Below are 13,239 nucleotides of genomic sequence, written 5' to 3' on the forward strand. Positions count from 1 at the left end.
GAGAAGCATCTATGGATGCAAGCCAGTGTTTTGGTCGCTTTGATATGCCAGTACCCTGCCTATGCCATTGCCTCTCACTCCCCAACCACAGACCCCCCCTCACTCCTGCTGGTGCTCCTCAGTCCCCAGCCACAGACCCCCAGCCCTGCCAGTACCCCTCACTCTCTACCTAAAGTCCCCTAGGCCCTGCTAGTGTCCTTCACTCACCACCCATGGTCTCCTGGACCCTGCTGGTGTTCTTCACTCCCCACCCACATCCCCCTGGCCCTGATGATGCCCCTCACTCACCATCCAAAGCTCCCCCCTGCCGTTGATGCTCCACACTCCCCATCCACAACCCTGCTAGTGCCACTCATTCACTACCCATGGCTTCCTGGGCCCTGGTGGTGCCCCTCCCCTCCCCACCCACAGCTCCCAACACCCTCAGCCATCCCAGAGGGGACTCACAGCTTCCAGAGCTATGGGGCCAGGGACTAGGGTCTGTAGCACCCTATCCCCCCAGAGCAGTGCCTAAGACCCAGCTGCCACCCATGGGAGGTGGTGGCTGCTGTGCAGAGTGGGGCATGGAGCCAGGCTTCTCTTCCCCTATGGGTAGCATGGCAGAAGTGAAGCCTGTGGGACAGGGGGGTGGGTGTGGGCTGCTCACTGTGGGGTCAGGGCTCCCCGCCCTGCTGTCCTCCCTCTGGGGCCTCCGTGGCCCAGCAAGTGAGACTTGGTATGTCAGGGCAGAGTGGGACCAGGCGGGAATTAAGAAGCCATGGTGTAGTAAAGATGGGGTATAAGGAAAGGAGGAGCCCCATAGAGAGGTTTTGCCTGGCAATCTGAGGTCATCGCCCCGGTGAACCAACTCCCAAGCAAAAGGAAAAAAAAAAGGAACACCAAAGTCATGGCAGAAAAGAAGGCAACATAGGAGAGTGGCTAAATGAGGTAACAATAGCGCCTCCTTAGCCCAACCACACATGGGGAAGACATCACCACACTGAGGACCTAGGCCTTACAGCACCTCTCATCAACAAACAGGAACTGGAAATAAACTAGTTTACCTTTTTTGAAAAGAAGTATTTATCCCAAACATTTATACCAAGCCCAACACCAAACATTCTCTTGCCCAACCTCATGCTCTCTTTTCTGGCCTGTGCTCTTTGCTGATCTGCTTTTTGATTCCTGTCCTTTCTGCTGCTATGTTGCCTGTCCCTTCCCCACTCTGATGTGTGCCACAGCTTGGGTGGTCAGAGAATGCGCACATGCGTGTACCACAGGTTGGCCATCCGTGGTCTAGGAAGCCCTTATTCCTAAGGAACAATTTTCTGGTCTTGTCCATCATCTGGAGAGGTAGAATGATATGATGGCAGCTAGCAGGATCATTAGCTGGGGAAACCAACTGGAGAAATTGCTGTTACTGTTCTAGATCAGAAAAGCAGGGAGAACTTTTTTCCAGTTTTTCATTTCTTTTGCAATCTGGCTTCCAACCTTGTGCTTGTATACAGCCCTTTGTAGGGCTGTAAATTATTAAAGAAAATTAAACACAGAGTTTTACTGTTGGCTATGGTGTATATGAAAAATCAGATTTGAGACCCGTTTCATAGATTCTATGAACATTAGGGCTGGAAGGGACCTTGGAAGATCATTGAGTCCAGCCCCCTGCCAAGGGCAGGGGTCATAGGATCCCAGAAAGATAAACATCTGAATTTCTCTTGAAGGTGTTCAAAGTAGGTGTTCGAACCACCTCCGGAAGCAGCCTATTCCAGAACTTGGGGGCTCGGACTATAAAGAAGTTCTTCCTTGTGTCCACCAGCCTGATATGGTCCTGGAGGAGTTTGTGACCATTTGACCTTGTCATCCCATGGGGCACTCTGGTGAACAGATGTTCCCTTACATCCTGGTAAGCACCCCAGATAAACTTATAGGTGGCCACCAAATCATCCCTGAGCCTGTGTTTTTCCAGGCCGAAGAGTCCCATAGCTCTTAGCCTTTCATCATAAGGTCTGTTTTCCTGACCCCTGATCATGCGCGTGGCTCTCCTCTGCACTCTCTCAAGCTTCTTCAGGTCCTTTTTGAATTGTGGAGCTAAAAACTGGTAGCAGTACTCCAGCTGCGGCCTCACCAAGGCCAAGTACAATGGGAGAATGACATCTTGGGATTTGCTTGAGAAGCATCTATGGATGCAAGCCAGCATTCTGTTCGCTTTACTAGCCGCAGCATCACATTGAAGGCTCATGTTCATCTTGTGGTCAATCATGACCCCCAAGTCCTTTTTGTCCGTGGTGCTAGCCAGTGTAGCACTGCCAAGACTATAAGCATGCTGCAGATTTTTCTTCCCTTGCATTTTTCAGTGTTAAACACCATCAGGTTCTCCGTCTGCCCATTTCCTGACCCTGTCAAAGTCAGCCTGGATCGTCCTGCTATCCTCAGGTGTGGACGCTTTACCCCAGAGTTTGGTGTCATCGGTGAACTTGGCCAGTCCACTCCTGACACCACGGTCCACATCATTAATGAAGATGTTGAATAGCGGTGGCCAAAGGACAGAGCCTTGACGGACACCACTGGCCACAGGGCACCGTGACGATTGACTTCCGTCAACCTCTAGGTCCAACCCTGGAGCCAATTCTGCAGCCAGCGGATCATGGGGAAACCAAGGCCACAGTTGGCCAGTTTTGCCAAGAGGTGATTATGGGATATCAGATCGAAGGCTTTTTTAAAGTCAAGATATATGACATCAATCTCTTCTCCTCTGTCCAGGTGATAGGTCACTTGGTCGTAAAAGGAAATAAGATTCGTCAAGCAAGACCTACCCACAACAAACCTATGCTGACTATCCCTCAGGATGCTGACATCGGCCAGTCTGTTAAGAATGGCCTCTTAGAAAAGATTATCAAAGACCTTCCCCAGGATAGAGGTCAAGCTAATGGGCCTGTAGTTTGCCGGATCCACTTTCCTCCCCTTCGTGAAGATAGGCACCACACTGGCCTTCTTCCAGTCTTCAGGCACTTCATCAGAGCACCAGGAGTTCTCGAAGATCCATGCCAGCGGCTGAGCTATGATGCTTGCCAGCTCCTTGAGTACCCTAGGGTGTAAGCTGTCAGGGCCAGCTGACTTGAAGGTGTCCAGCCTCTCAAGGTGTTCCTTCACAAGGTCAGCATTGATGGAGGGTAAAGAATCATCCTCACCCAGGTGTTCCTGTCCTGTAATTGGCAGGGGTGCCCCTTGGGACTAGTGAAAAACTAATGCAAAGTACCCATTTAGCAAGTTGACTTTTTCCTGGGCACTGGTTGTCAGTTGTCCCATCTGGTTTAGCAGGGGTCTGACGTTGCCCTTGCTTTTCCTCCGGCTCCCCACATATCTAAAAAAGGACTTTTTATTGTCCTTGATACTTGTAGCTAGTTGGAGTTCAGTTGCAGCCTTGGCTTCCCTGGTTTGCTCCCTGTAAGTCCGGACCAGCACAGAATATTCCTCCTCGGAGGTGGATCTGGTCTTCCGTCCTTTGTAGGTCTTTCTTTTTAGCCGCAGGAGGTCCGCTAGTTCCCTGCAGAGCCAAGTGGGCTGCTGTGCCCTGCTGCTGCCTTTCCTCCGAGATGGAATAGGCTTTGCCTGTGCATCCAGGATCACTCCCTTGAGGAGCAACCACTCATCCTGAACTCCCCTCCCCCCTGGGTCGTGGTCCCTTAGGGCCTCACCTACAAGCCTCCTGAGCTTGTCCTCGGCTTCAGGAAAGCTGACTTTGACTTCTGTATTGCTAACTGACTTGCCAGCTTTATGGTGGATGGTGAAGGTGATCAGCTCATGGTCAGTCACCCAGCTTCCCTTCAATTGTTAGGTCACTGATTAGGTCATCCCCTGTAGCAGAGTCATTTGCCTGTTCCCCTACCACTGTCATATATGTCAGCAATCATTTTCAGTGCCACTCTACTGTTTACATTGGAGAGAGAGGGTGATCTCTATATAAAAGAATGATTGGACACTGACATCACCAATTCCAAAAAGACAAAAGCCTGTGTAAATGCATTTTAACCTTCCTGGACATACCATAACTGGCCTCAGACTAGCTGTTCTTGAACAACAATACTTTTAAACAATGTTATTCTTTTCTATTTAGTACCCTTGCTCTCTGCAACTCCATTTATAGCATCTGATGAAATAGACTGAAAATACAAGGTGTTACCTAGCCCTTCTTTTCTGCATAATAAAAGTATTTAATACACATCTTATGTAGCACCGCAACCACCCTTGTGAGAAAAAAAAGTGCTAGTGAAGCTCAAGGAAAAGAAGTGACTTTCTTGCATTTATCCAATGAATTCCTAGGAAAGATGGAAATAGAATCAAGGTCTCTTACTCCAGACATCTGTTGCATCCATCAGACTAGCTTGCTGATTAGCTGAGCATGCCGTAGCCCAGGAAAAGTGCACTCCTCCTTCTCCATTCTTCCTTCCACTCAAGCCAGCCTTCAAGTCAAATGGTTAGCACTGCATAAGTATGCATTTCTAAAAGCCAAAGCACCTGAGCGTAGCGAAGAAATGTAGGAAGGAGGACACATTGTCAAACTGTGAGGGTGCACCAGTGGAATACACATGGAACATATTCAGATGTCCAACAATTTGTCTGTGATACTTTTTCAGTCCTGAAAGTGTCTATTGGTAACAGGAATTCCCTTGTCAGCTCACTAGCTCTTGCAGTTCATTCTTCCACTACTCTTACACTAACATTCCTGAATTCTGCTGCATCACCACTTAGCATTGTGAATTTTAAGGGAAAAGTTGAACTGAGGAGATAGGCTGGTCAGCACATAATAAAACAGCTGGAAAGAGGGAGGGTGGAAAGCTGGCAACAGGAGCTGCTTCTCTAAATTGAGACTTTCAGTTCTGCTCAGTGACATCTTCAAAGACTTGGATTGACATTGTGTTTTCCAGGTCCAGTTTAGCTTCAGTGCATCACCCCAGACCAGCGCTGCTTTTCACCTAGACCATGGGTCAGCAACCTACAGCATGGAGAGTCATTTTATCTGAGCCAGGGGGACTTCCGAGGCATTTTGGCAGTTGGGACTTTTCTTGCATGGCAGAAGCACTGTTAGGGGACAGAGTTATGGTGGTGCTGTAGACTAGGCTGTAAGTGATCCTTGCTTGGAGCTAAACTGATTAAGCAAAGCCCTTCCTTCCTCTGCCCTGTTGCACAATGTTGTTGACCCCTGACCTAGATCAATCATTTTTTTTTGTACAAAGGCTGTCAACAGGTACCCTGTAGCTGCATCCTCCTTACCTGACAGTTAAAGTCCTGAAAGTTTCCGGAAGCATTCTGTCAACAAAAAATAAGACAGAATCAGCATTCAGTGTGATTTCTCCAAAACAACTGAAAAATTCAGCATCAAAACTAATGTAAGGGAATCTCTTGGAGGGCTACGCTCCATCACATCAATCTGGTCTGCCAGTATTCCATCAGAAAACAAGTTAACAAAAGAAAGGATTGGCACCACACAGAAAAGTCTCTGGAAACCCATCAATTCATAGAACTGTGTGGATTAACCTGTGGCTCACTAAGCTTCTGGACAGAGATGCATGTAAAACATTTTAAATCCTACCTTTATCTGAAATGCATAAAGACCACATAAACATACAGATCCCTCCTAACAAATGCACTTCAAAATATGCTGGAGCCAATGCTGTTGTGCTGCTCCACAGCTAGTGTCTGGAGAGCAGAGTTCTACAACTGAACCGGTTGTCTGGGAAGTGTGCTGCATCACCCAGAAGGAGCTAGCATCACAGTTCCTCTGCCTCTCCAAACCACCGCCAGCTTTGCCCATACAGGATTTCAGAATTGCACTGGAGTCATCAACAGCATGCATATTGTATTCCTGTGTCCTCTAAGGTATGATGTACATAAGCCAGAAAGGGTATTTTTCCATTGTGCTGCACAGCATTCATATATGAGAGTACTGGGTGGTTGGTCAAGGTCTCTGAGATAGATACTGTGAACTTTGGCCTGCTGCCTTGAGGACAAATGGAGCATTTGGTGGCAGTGCTTCCAGCATGGAACTAGAAGGAATGATTATTTCACAGCTTCTCCCATGACTCACAAAGTTCTATGCTAGTCACCTGAATGCCATGAAGGAGCTCTTTAACAAGCTGCTAAACAGTTACCTATTTACTAGGGGATACACCTTTCGACTACATCAAGACACAGTAGAGATAGTGCGTCTGAATGTTAGTAAGCAGTACCTATTCTGGGTGGCTGTTTCAGCCTGTGCGCTGCATAACTGTTTGATAGACCAAAGACAGTGGAACCCCATAAGATTTCTAGCTGGTACCAGGCCCCAGAAACTGAGCCTCTTAAGCACCACAACTGTTGGGCTGTTCTTTTGAGAGATGGTCTGGTGAACTACTCCAATCATTTTATGCCACATGGCAGGACAAAGACTTGTGCCTTTGACTGAAGTTTATGTCAATGCACTGAAAAATTATTTGAAGAAAAAGAGTCTTTATTAAGTATTACAAGTATTCAAATGATGTGTCCTGTGATCTTGAAAGAAAATGCTTTGCAAACTGTGGTAGGGCATCCTAGGGGTGGTTTGTGATCTCAAAGAAAGATAAAGTATTCTGAAGATGGCTGGCAGGCAGCTGTGTCTTGCAAGGTCAGACTCATCATGCCCCTGGGGATGGGGTAGGGGTCTGTGGGAAGGAAGCGTCTTGGGAGCTGAGTGCATTGTCACTGGGCAGAGGGACTGAAGAGCTGTTTTCCCTGGATAAGTGCTGTTGAAGACTTTCTGATGTGCATCCTGGACGCACAACTCCAAATACTCCTGGAAGGACACCACTCTAAAACTTATACCTATGCTGGTGAAAAGGTTATGTGACCTTACAGCAGAAAAGGCTGGCATGAGGATGCAGTAGAACTGAATGACAGACAAGGTTGGGGGGCTGTGACAGTGTTTGAGAAGGCCTGAGACCTGTTCACAGTATGGCTAACAGCTTGAGGAATGTTTGGAAATGCAATGGAAGGGACTAGGATTAGGCATGAGTTAGGAACTCTTGGGGGCATGGAGAATGAAGGTGTGTCTCTGTAGAGGGAATTATTTGGGACATGTGGGTTGCCCTGGCTGAGGTTGCATATACAGACCCCTGAGCTCCCTCCCCAGTGGGAGAGAGACGTATGTCTGTTGAACAAAACAGAGCATGGCGTGGAAGATCTTCACATGCCTGTTAAGGGTGGCTATGAAAATCTAGTGTCCCTCTCCATATGAAGCTTCTCCATCCACATCTCCATACTGTTTTCCCATGTCACAGCCTCATCATTCTTCCGTCTTGCTCTTCTTCCTTATCCCTCCTCAGCCTGACAATTCAGTGAGCTGCAGTCACATGCAGAGACCTTGGAACGTCAACAGCAACACCAGTAAGAGCAGTGACAGCTGTGGGTGCTGACCCTAGAAAGACAGTAGGCAAGCTGACCCTCGAAAGACAGTAGGCAAGGAATCTTTGTTACATGACCTAGTGATAAATGAATTCCCAAATAATTTTTGCATTCCATCTTGAAAGCCTCTTCACATTTGCTCTAGGTTCCCTAAATGGTAAGCATATCTGCCTCAAGATGCTGGGATGGAAATCAAACCTCATCTGCTGACCACAAGCACTTAGGATGTTTTTGGTAGCCCCAAGATATAGGATCAACCTGAAAAAGGTGCCTTTCACTTGGGCTGCCCAGATTCTGGGGTTGACTAGAGAGCTGGGTACTTTGGTTGACCCCTCAATCCCTGAGGCTCTTGATATTTTCTTCAGTTTTACAGATCATGATCATGTGAGGGGCTGTGACCCTCCTGCATGTAACATCTGCAAGACATAAGAGCTATATGCCATGGTGGAAGGAAGCCCTGCAGCCTACTTTCTTTTATTTCTGAAGATATGCAAGTCAGAAAGAAAAGAGTAACTTTTCAACATCAGAGTAAGGCTACGTGAGTACTTTACCCCAGGACACCAGGGAATAATAAGGCACTCTATAGATAGCTACTGGAATATCTTCAGCACCCATACGGAGAAAACTAACTGCAAGGAAGATATGAATGAATGAACAAAACACAGGCCTTACCTGCATGCTCTAAAAAGTGCAAATCACCCTGACCCATTACCTTCTTCCCTTTTTCACATGACATACCAGTGCTTTTCTGCCCATTTGGCTATGTGGAGTTTCTGTTATGAACTTCATTTTTGAAAGGACTCAAGTCTGCTGTTGCTACAGAGACACATGAATGGTGGGGATGAGGGGAGAAAGGGTGCATATGGCACCACAGGCAAGCTCTGGTAAGTGTTCCTTCCACCTAGAACCTAGCTGCATTGCTTGAACTTGTCTATATTTTCAACTACAAACACTACTTTGGCTAAAAAGGTCTTTTTTTCCCTTCAAGTTGCCTTCCCAGGGAGCTTTGCACATGTCTTAGAATACTGAAGGATGGTGAGGGTGAGGGAAAAGTGGCTGTGATCCCAAAGCCAGCATAGAGGGAAACAAGGGGGCACAAACAGGATGATGGAGCACATTGAGGGTTGAGGTCCTGCCAGTCCAGAGACTGGAGTAGGGAAGAGAGAAGCAGCTCCATTCTTACAGCTAGACATAACATCAACAGAAGGGAAGAGGTATGAGCATGCAAAAGTTAACTTCGGCTCAGAGTTGGGAGGGTCCTGTCAATCAGCAGTTGGAACAGGGGAGGGTCCTGCTTCTGGACCACCACTTCAAAAAAAATCAAGCAGATCTGACTCGCCCCCTAAGGGGTGGGCACACAATCATGTATGATGGGAGAAACTGGGGGAGGGAGAGTGGGGAAGAGGAGGAAAGGGAGAAACTGGGGGAGGGAGAGTGGGGAAGAGGAGGAAAGGGAGGAGGACATGACCTCCTACGGATTGGCAGCCCCTCAGGTTTACATGGGGGGTTCAAGCTAACCACTACAAGGAGAGATATAACAGAGTGATGATGCAAATTACCATTGACTGAATGACTCAAAACAAGTCTCTTAATGGCCTCAGTTGTCACTGTCAAAAGAACCCTGCCTTCCCAGGGTGCATGATAGGACCCTCTTGGCATGATAGGGTAGGACCCTCTTGGCAACCCTATTGGCCTGTGGCTGAAACTGACAGTTAATTCCTTTACAGCAGACCACAATAGGCTATGTTAGCAGTTTGGTCTTCTAGTGGCCCAGGATATAGGAACAATCCCCTAAGGCTCAGAAAATAGGAACAATTCCCTAAGCTCACTGACTACCCCACAGGCTGCCTGTAGCTACTTCTGTCCTCTGCTTGGGGCCAATATTGGGCTTCCCCTTCTGTACTGACTATCTTGATACCATGAATCTGCAAATGGACATTTGCAGGTCCAGCCATACACCAAGCTCCATGCAAAGCAGGGCACTGGGTGCCTTTGACTATTTCGAGAGAGGAAAAGAGGGGGTAGTGATGCTGCCAGAGTGAGGGTTACACTGTTACTTACCAGCTGGTTTGGTGTCTGGCCATGCAGGCATTCCCTCCAAACAGCTGGCCTGGGTGCTGAGAAAATGAGGGCAGGGTAGTCAAATGGGAAGAGGACAGGAAGGTCACATGGTCCTTCATGATGTCAGCGTCATCCAAGATGTCCTGTCCCAATGGCTGCTATATCTCCTGCTTGGCAGTCCCCCATAGGATGGATTTTTTTGGATCCTCCTGAGTCCGAGTCGGAGCCAGAGCCGGAGCCCAGTCCTTGTCTTCTGTATCTTTGCTGTCAGATGGCTTTGGGTTCATCCCGAAATTGGCAATGAAATGTGGTTCTGTCACCACCCACAAGTATCTGATAGAGTTCTTCACATTTTACCCCTCAACAGGCACCTGAGATTCAGTTGACATTACAAGTTCTTCCGTACTATGTTTTCAGGACATTTGGCCTGGGTCTGGGACTGCTGACAATGCTGGTTGTTCCTGTGAGCTGACATATATGCTGTGATCTGTTCATATATGATCTGTGGTCTGGTTCTAATGGCTCTTGATAGACTGCTGGGTACTCTCCTCATCCGGAATAGAGAAAGGAGGTCCAGGACCTCCATTCTCCTCCAGCAGGTAAAACAGAGATTGCAGAGGAAGATGAAAGTACCTTGGAATGAGTAATGGTGGAATATTCTACCCATAAGGGCCAGGTAATCAAAGAGCATTAGTTTCTGATCATCTGATGGTTACACCTGTTGTTACCATTTGAATGGAGATATCTTTAACTAAATATTGCTAAATCTTAGCTGAAAAAATTCTCCGTTTCCCTTACCTCCTAAATGACACAAAATCCATTTCTCAAGAGACAGTGGATATTTAGAAATTCAGTTTTAAATCCAGAAGGTACCACAGTGATCAGTAATCCTGACATGATACAAAATACAGTCCAGAGAATCTTACCCAGTGATTCTTGCAGGAAGCCTGATTGTTTGAACAAGATCTGATAAGAGATGAGATAGATACTGTTTATAAAAACTGAAATGTTGTAGCCATGGTGGTCCAGGAAATGTATAAGCAGCAGTTTTTTGTTGTATCTTTTACTGGGCCAACTGCATTTTTTTTTTTTGACTACAGAAAAATAATAAACAACTCTTTTCTTGCACAAGGCTCCGAAAAACCAAAGCAGGTCAGAAGGCTTGGCACACTATGGATTCCTATTTGAAATTTCTGTTTTATCTAGTGAATCATGTGAGGCTGTTCATGCACCTAACAGCAGTAATATTGGGCTGCACTCCATGGGAGGCTTAAAGGATCTTGTGGCACCCTGAGGTGTGGCTGAATACTGGGTGAAAATCACTGATTTAGAAAAATATTCAGGTTTGATGATTTCAAGTTATGGACAACTTACCAAACCCTTTGTTCAGTTATTACAGTGGTTAATAATACTCTCATTAAAAAGATGCACCTTGTTTTTAGTGTGAATTGGTCTTAGCTTCAGTTTCTAGCTAGGAGATCTTAGAATGCCTTTGTCTGCAGGATTATAAAATCTATTACAGACTAAGAAATTCAGTTCTTTATTTTTTCTAATTAGAGGCAGAGTTGGTAGCAACACCTAAATTTAAACTTGCTAACATTTTCTCTTAAAGTCCACTTAAATTGCTCACTGAGTTTTCCAAACTATACTAGTCAGACTGAAGATGTCTACCTATAGGCTCAACTTTTTTTTTTAATAAAGTTTTAGCTAAAACAGCTCTGTTGTTTCTAAGAGTAAATATTGTGGGCAAGGAGTGATGTTCTGGTCACCCTCAAAATACAAAACAGTCATTTTGTCAGATTCTCTACTGCCTCTATACTTTGGAGGAGAAACTCAGAATTTGGCAGGTATATTGTCCTAGGGTCAGGAAGGTGTCTTTTCCTGACCTGTAAAAATCAACTCAGATTTGGTTATATTGTAAGCTTCTGAAGCTTGCTGTTTATATGTGGTCAGTACAGGGATGACAGAAGTTAGCAGCATTTTTTTCTGCAGATTTGGCTAAAACAGACAACCAGCTTGGTTTGCAGTTAAGTGCCTTGTCTCTCAGCAAACCCCAGATCTTACAAACAGATAAGCCTACTGTCCCATATAAGTACTTAATTTTTTGAATTAACACTCTGCCTCCAAATAGTACCAGCTGATTTGACTTGCTTGCAGTTTAAGCCTAGTGTGTAAATGGTTGGGTCCTGCCTGTTTTGGTTCATTCAGATCCCTATCTAATCAGGACTGTATCAAACCCATTGTCTGTTTTTAGCATTTGACAGGAACTAGGCATAATCCAAGCCAGAGCTTCAGGGACAGTGTTTTTCATGGTCTCAATACTTTCTTTACTGGTAGTACTTTAGGGTCTTGTTACACCTTATACTGAGCCACACTAAAGTTGATGCGTGTTTAGCACTAGCTCGAGTTTGAAGCAGTAACACTGAAGGCTAGCAGGGGCCCGGAAGACTGAAAGGTACAAATTCTGCCCCCATTCCAGGTTTCTCTGTACCCTGTTTTCTCTTTTGTTGCCCCCCGTAATTTATTGGTGTTTTTAAGGCGCTGGTCGCTCTACCCAGTGGTGGCCCCGTGGTGGTTTTAGGCTTTTAGCTTTTTATGCTTTTAAGCTTTTATCCTTTTTAACCTCCAGAAGACAGCGAGCGCCGGACGCCAAGAAGGATCCCCATTCTGAATTGTTTTACTTGATGTCTTCTGGTGCTGGTCGTCCTTCGCCACAGCAATGTCGATGACCAGCGGGACTCACCCCTTCGGAGATGGTTTTCACTTCAGGTCCCTGCCCACACCCCATCAGGGGTACGGGTGCTACGCTCACTGCCAGCTGCCATCTGCAGGCGGCCCAAAGAGACTGCAATACATCGAGAACATCAAATAGTCCCGGGCTCTGCTTTCCTCCTTCCCCGCCTCTGGGGCATTACTTATTTGGGGCTACTTGCACTGTGTCCCAGGGGAGCAGGCAGGGAAGAGTTAAACTTCCTGGCTTGCCACTGCTGATGCTGGGCTGCTACTTTTCTGACCTAGGAAGCAGCAGCAGCACCACCACCACAACCTGGGCAGGCAGTTTAATCCTTCCCTGCCTGCTCTCTTGGGACAGACACCACAGGCAACTACAAGTAAGCAAGGGATGGGGGAGGCAGTGAGAAGAAATCTGGGTGCTGGGGAAGGGGGCAGGTGGGGTGTTTATACTAGGTATAGCCTAGCACAGCTTGGATCCATTTACCATGGATCAAAGATAATCCTGCTCTGAAGTGGTGTAATTGAGCTGCATAATGAGTGCTTAAAACCATTTTCACATGTTAACATGTGGACAATCCAGGGGTTAAGAGCTCCAGGAGCCACCCAAAATTCTGTGTAACAAGACCCTCAGCCACAAAGAGAAGGAAGCAACTTGATTCAAATACAGAGGGGTGGGAACAGATTGGGAACATGCTACAGGACAGGGACAGTAGAGGGAAAGACAAAGGTAGTAAAGTTTAACCACTAGACTACAGAACCACCACTGCACTCCAGACTGTGTAAAAAAACAACCAGTTATGTACTCAATGTAGCATTCTTGACTGCCATGCAAACCATCTTCACTACCTAGTCCTACTGCTCTGATTTCTGGTCTCAAGTAGAAGTGCACTGGTCCAATACATTGGTCTAATATTGGATCAGTACCGATATGAAGAAAAGTGTCTATATCAGGTATCGGCTGGCCCTATGGGGCTGCTAATTTGGCTGATAAATGCCCATTCTGTGTGCAACTGCAGCGCAGATCAAGTCCCCCCATTGTAAGGGAGGGGG

General features: G+C 46.6%; 1 protein-coding gene across 3 annotated transcripts in view; it reads right to left on the reverse strand.

Moving 5' to 3' along the window:
* Window positions 1–13,239, reverse strand: part of NDRG3 (NDRG family member 3) — an 80,741-nt gene that overhangs the window by 31,931 nt on the left and 35,571 nt on the right. For 2 of the 3 annotated variants that reach the window (XM_019550730.1, XM_019550732.1), the window contains exon 3: window positions 5,251–5,286. The exons of the other annotated variant lie outside the window; for it this stretch is intronic. In XM_019550730.1, coding sequence (XP_019406275.1) covers window positions 5,251–5,286 — 36 coding nt within the window. The remainder of the gene's footprint in view (window positions 1–5,250; window positions 5,287–13,239) is intronic. 3 annotated transcript variants of the gene reach the window in all.

This window comes from Crocodylus porosus, unplaced genomic scaffold (genome assembly GCF_001723895.1).
Source record: "Crocodylus porosus isolate Cpor-Errol unplaced genomic scaffold, CroPor_comp1, whole genome shotgun sequence".
NCBI classification, from domain to species: Eukaryota; Metazoa; Chordata; order Crocodylia; family Crocodylidae; genus Crocodylus; species Crocodylus porosus.